We start from the raw sequence: 4,898 nt of genomic DNA, 5'->3' as shown, positions 1-4,898 counted from the left end.
CCAACCATGTATGGAAAAGCAGTGATTGCCTAGTGTAACGTTCAAAGGCTAACGTGTCTCAAACCTCACACCCTCCCCTTTTTGAAAACCAATGTACAAAAAGCCGAACTACTTTTGTTCTCTGCACAACCGTAGCTCTTCTTCTCTTCCTCTCTGCAGCATAAACCATTTCTCTTCTTCCCTTTAACTCCTCTGTCCCCACAAGACAACAACCTCATTTTAAAACCCACCCCCCAAAAAAAAAAAAAAAAGAAAAACAGAGAGAAACACTGTTCTCAGTGACTCAGAGTCCAAACCAAGATGCTATCCAGAGCAAACGGTAACGTTTGGATGGATGATACAGAGGACCCAGACTCTGCTTCTTGGGTCAAAACCAACAACAACAACAGCAACAAGGAAGAGATGGGTTCGCTTTCAAGCTTCAAATCCATGCTGGAAATGGAAGACGAGTGGTATAATATTAATTTGGCTAATAATTCTCTCCAAAGCCACACTGATATGGGAGGCTTAACTTTCTCTTCAAGCTTGCCTGACCCAGAAAGCCTATTGCTGAACCCAGTGGACTCGTCCTCTTCCTGTTCACCATCTTCCTCTGTTTTCACCAATTTCGACCCATCTCAGGTGCACTACTTTTTACATCCAAAACCCACTTTGTCTTCACTCATTAACACACTACCTAGTAACCCTGGGTTCGATTTGGGGTGCGAGGTTGGGTTTCTTGAAACCCAAGCAACTAATACTTTGGCAAACAGGGGAGTTGGGGATTTGAGCAATTTCACCGATTTAGGCTCGAATTCTCAGATAAACAGTCCCAATTTGTGTTTAGACCCTCAATTCCAAACGAGCCGTCTTCTCAATTTTCCTGAAACCGGTTCCAGCTCCGGTTTCGATGGGTTCAAAGGCTTTGAAGAGAATTCTGGGAATGCTCTGTTTTTGAACAGAGCTAAGCTTCTAAGACCCCTCGAATCTTTCCCTTCAGTGGGAGCTCAGCCTACTCTTTTTCAAAAGAGAGCGGCTTTGAGGAAGAATTTGGAGGAGAGTGGAGCCAATTTGGAAATATCAAAGGCGGTTGAAGTAGATAAGGGCAAGAGAGAAATGGGGGAAGAGAATGAGAGAAAGAGGAAATTGAGCATTGGGGATGACATTGAAGATGTGAGCTTTGATGGGTCGGGTTTGAATTATGATTCTGATGAGTTTTTAGAGAATGAAAAGGCAGAGATGAATGTTAAGAATGGTGGAAATAGCTCCAATGGCAATAGTACTGTAACACTTGGAGAACAAAAGGGGAAGAAGAAGGGTCTCCCTGCTAAGAATTTGATGGCTGAGAGACGCCGCCGGAAGAAGCTCAATGATAGGCTATACATGCTGAGATCCGTGGTTCCAAAAATTAGCAAAGTAAGAATTTTTCTCTCTCTCTTTTTTTTAATCTTTTTGTTTTTTAAGCAGTGTTTTCTCGTGAATTTTAGTGTGAATTATTGTTGTTCTGCTTTAGGTTCTCATATTCATCCAGCAATTAATTTTATTTGAATGTAAAGTTAGCTTCTTTTTTCTTTTTTGTGTGTGTGAGAGAGAGTGTGAATAAGTAGCATTTTTGACATGGTTCTTGGAATTGAATGTAAAGTTAGCATTAATTTCTCTCACATGGACTCTGTTGTTAGTATTGTTTTAAATTTGTATGCAGATTATTTTTGGCCCCACTGCAGGATAACAAGCTGAAGTTATTCTGTTGAGTAACACACATAAAAGAGAGATAAAATATTAAAACTTTTGTATTGTTAAGCAAAATTATATTTATGGAACACCAAATGCTAAATAGAGCTCTCTTGTCTAACGTCTTCCCTTTGGTGATCATTCCCTACTTATGCCAATATGAGGTCAATTTTTCCTCTATCTTCCATCTAGTTTGTACTCCCTTTGATATGTTTCCATTTTATCTCCATTGATCTAGTTATTCTCGTGGAATTTACATTCTGGAGTTGTTGATTGAGGTGAATTTAGATTTGGGGTTTGTAAATTGTAGTGAGAATTTTGTTAAATTTCACTCAAAAGGCATATCCTGTGACCATCCTGTCCTACGGTTTCTTCTAGACTGCCATTTCAAAATGAATCTTATGGGATTTGAACCAGATGAAAATCCCACAGGATTGAATTTTTGTATAAATCAGAAGATTTTAGCGAAATAAACACTCTTTAAAAATTAATAGAAGGTCATATTTAGTACACAAAGTTCCCACTTTTGCGTGGTCTTAGTAGACAACCTTAATTCTTTATTTATTATTAATTTTTTTCCCAAAAGACTAATTTTCATACCTAAACCCATGCTTTCAGTGAAAAACGCTTACCATTGCACCAAAACCTGACCTCTACCCTCTTTAAAAATTAATAATAATAAAAATAAATCTAAGGCTTCTGCATTTAAAAAATCACCATGAGATCACAGATGGGGTCACCCATTCTGTAAATATAGAAATTATTAAACTACTATGCATTGAGCATAATTTCAGTATTTCATTCAAATCTTTATGTCAATTCTACTGGTTGGCTCATGAAATAATTAGCAATTGTATGCTAAAAGGAAGAAAAAAAAATTGATATACTTTGATGAATTTTTAAGTTTTCCAGTATCTTTGTCAAGTGGACTACTGGACTTTTCTGGTTTTAATTAATTTACTGTTCTGAAATGTTAAGCACAGTGATCAAATTTTAAGTGGTCTAAGTTCCTTCAAACTATTTTGATTGAACCAAGCCTCCAGCATGGTTGAGATCTCAGCCATAGAAAATCTTGTGGTTAGAACAAAGATAACATTTGTATGAGATTAGTAAGTTAAGTATCATTCCTTAAGATTCATGTGAATGAAAGATTTATAAGTATTACTTTGTGGTACATAACCAAAATCGAGTCAACTTTAGTGAAAGACAGATGTTCAGTGTTAACTACTTAAGAAATGTGTTTGGAGCTTTGTATGTTTTTGGTGCTTCATGAAGATAATATGATAATATTATTGTCCTTGTGTTGACAGATGGATAGGGCTTCAATCCTTGGAGATGCAATTGAGTACTTGAAGGAACTTCTGCAAAGGATCAATGATCTCCATATCGAATTGGAGTCAACCCCTCCTGGCACTTCATTGACACCTACAACAAGCTTCCACCCTTTGACACCGACTCCATCTACCCTACCTAGCCGTATCAAGGAAGAGCTTTGCCCCAGCTCATTGCCAAGCCCGAATGGCCAAGCTGCAAGGGTACAAAGCCTCTCTTTGTGATGAAAAATTAATTACTTTCTGTTATTGCAGTTCTTTTCCTTTTTTGAATCAGTAAGTTACACACACAGCCAATGGGTCTTAATTTCATGACCTCAACCTCCACCTAGCTCTTAAAAGGGGAGGAGGTACCAGTTGGGCTAGAACTCATTTGCCTTTCTGTTGATCCTTTTCAATTGGGAAATATTCAATTCACATCCTTTTCTTCTGCTTTAGGGGGATTTTTTTTCGCTTTCAGTAGTATTGCAGATAGGATAATTTCATTGAGACCCTTATCTATTGACACCCTGATACTGCAAATGTGGTTCTCTAAATGAACTTTTGAGTAATACAGTTCTAGTTGTTTGTATATACAGGTTGAAGTTAGGTTACGAGAAGGAAGAGCTGTAAATATCCACATGTTTTGTGGCCGCAGACCTGGTCTCTTGCTCTCCACTATGAGGGCTCTGGATAACCTTGGGTTAGACATACAACAAGCTGTCATTAGTTGTTTCAATGGGTTTGCAATGGATATTTTTCGAGCTGAGGTAAAATTGCTTTGTGTTATCCATTTTCTAGCTAGCCTTGGAATGTTATAAAGCAGCTCCACCTTCCCGGTCTTGTTTTTAATCTTCTTCCAAGTAAATTAAATTCAATACTATCCAATAATTCCAATCCAATACCAATTGGATCTTTCACGTTGTCTGACTCTTGCATGTTTTCATGAGGCTTACCTTGATTATATGTGTACAAGCTGAGATGCCATTATACTTTTAGCTTCTCAAGTAACATGCTAGTGACTTCAAATTACGGCTATCCTTAGAAAAACCAAACCTTGGTTCCAAAACATTTGTACTTATTTGTCCCAAAACTTTGAGTCAAACTGTATAGATTAATCAAGATCGGTCACATATATTCTTTTTTACTATAGTACTTTGGGGGTGGGGTGAATTTCCCGGTTTTTGCTAGATTCTTTAGTCAGAATGACTCAATATTTTTCCTTTATAACTTAGGTGATAATGGCTAACTTCTTTTTTCTTCAGCAATGCAAGGAAGGCCAAGATGTCCATCCCGACCAAATCAAAGCAGTACTCTTGGATTCAGCTGGCTTCCATAACATGATGTAGGTCAAAAGTTAGAGACTGCAGTAGTTTCTCAAAAATTAATCTCTCAAATGTTTTTTTTTTCTTTTCTTTTCCCCAAAGTTCAATTTTCCTACCAATCTAGTTTAAGCAATTAGTAGATTAGCTCATTAGCATGTATCAGCTGGAAGTTGACCAACAACTTCCCCTGCGTTGACTGAATATCTGTAGACAGCCTTTCTCAGCTTTGAAATAATTTGTCCCGTTTTGAATTTTGATCTGTCTTTACTCAACGCAGACTGATACTTTGGAATCGGCCTCTGCATTGTCAATGTATTGGCTTTAAAATAATTTCGGAATTGGCCTAACTGCTTATATTGTCGATGTATTGACCTTGAAACAATTACAATACTAATTACTAAACAAAAAGGTCGTATCTAGTGCACTGAAATGTATCTTGTGCATTCAATATATGCACTCTCACATATAGGTCTCATAGTTTTAAGGTTCACATGTTATAAGAGAGATGATATAGGGTCGACATTCTGTGAAAGGGATGAAATATACACCAAAT

General features: G+C 37.3%; 1 protein-coding gene across 1 annotated transcript; it reads left to right on the top strand.

Moving 5' to 3' along the window:
- LOC111990212 (transcription factor ICE1) lies at window positions 1-4,599 on the top strand. Its single transcript, XM_024021995.2, has 4 exons — window positions 1-1,395; window positions 3,021-3,245; window positions 3,620-3,790; window positions 4,286-4,599. Exons 1-4 carry the CDS (start codon window positions 301-303, stop codon window positions 4,367-4,369), a joined length of 1,575 nt encoding a protein of 524 aa, XP_023877763.1. The 5' UTR covers window positions 1-300; the 3' UTR covers window positions 4,370-4,599.
- Window positions 4,600-4,898: the final 299 nt, after the last annotated feature.

This window comes from Quercus suber, unplaced genomic scaffold (assembly GCF_002906115.3).
Source record: "Quercus suber isolate HL8 unplaced genomic scaffold, Cork oak 2.0 scaffold_351, whole genome shotgun sequence".
Taxonomy (NCBI): Eukaryota; Viridiplantae; Streptophyta; class Magnoliopsida; order Fagales; family Fagaceae; genus Quercus; species Quercus suber.
The sequence above is the reverse complement of the archived record's forward strand: the minus strand, read 5'-3'. Positions and strand labels throughout refer to the sequence as shown.

Excerpts from the sequence above, each read along its gene's own strand:
- LOC111990212 (XM_024021995.2), top strand. The coding sequence starts at position 301 with ATGCTATCCAGAGCAAACGGTAACGTTTGGATGGATGATACAGAGGAC. Across the intron at positions 1,396-3,020 it reads TGGTTCCAAAAATTAGCAAA|ATGGATAGGGCTTCAATCCT; the intron begins GTAAGAATTTTT and ends TTGTGTTGACAG. Across the intron at positions 3,246-3,619 it reads CGAATGGCCAAGCTGCAAGG|GTTGAAGTTAGGTTACGAGA; the intron begins GTACAAAGCCTC and ends TTGTATATACAG.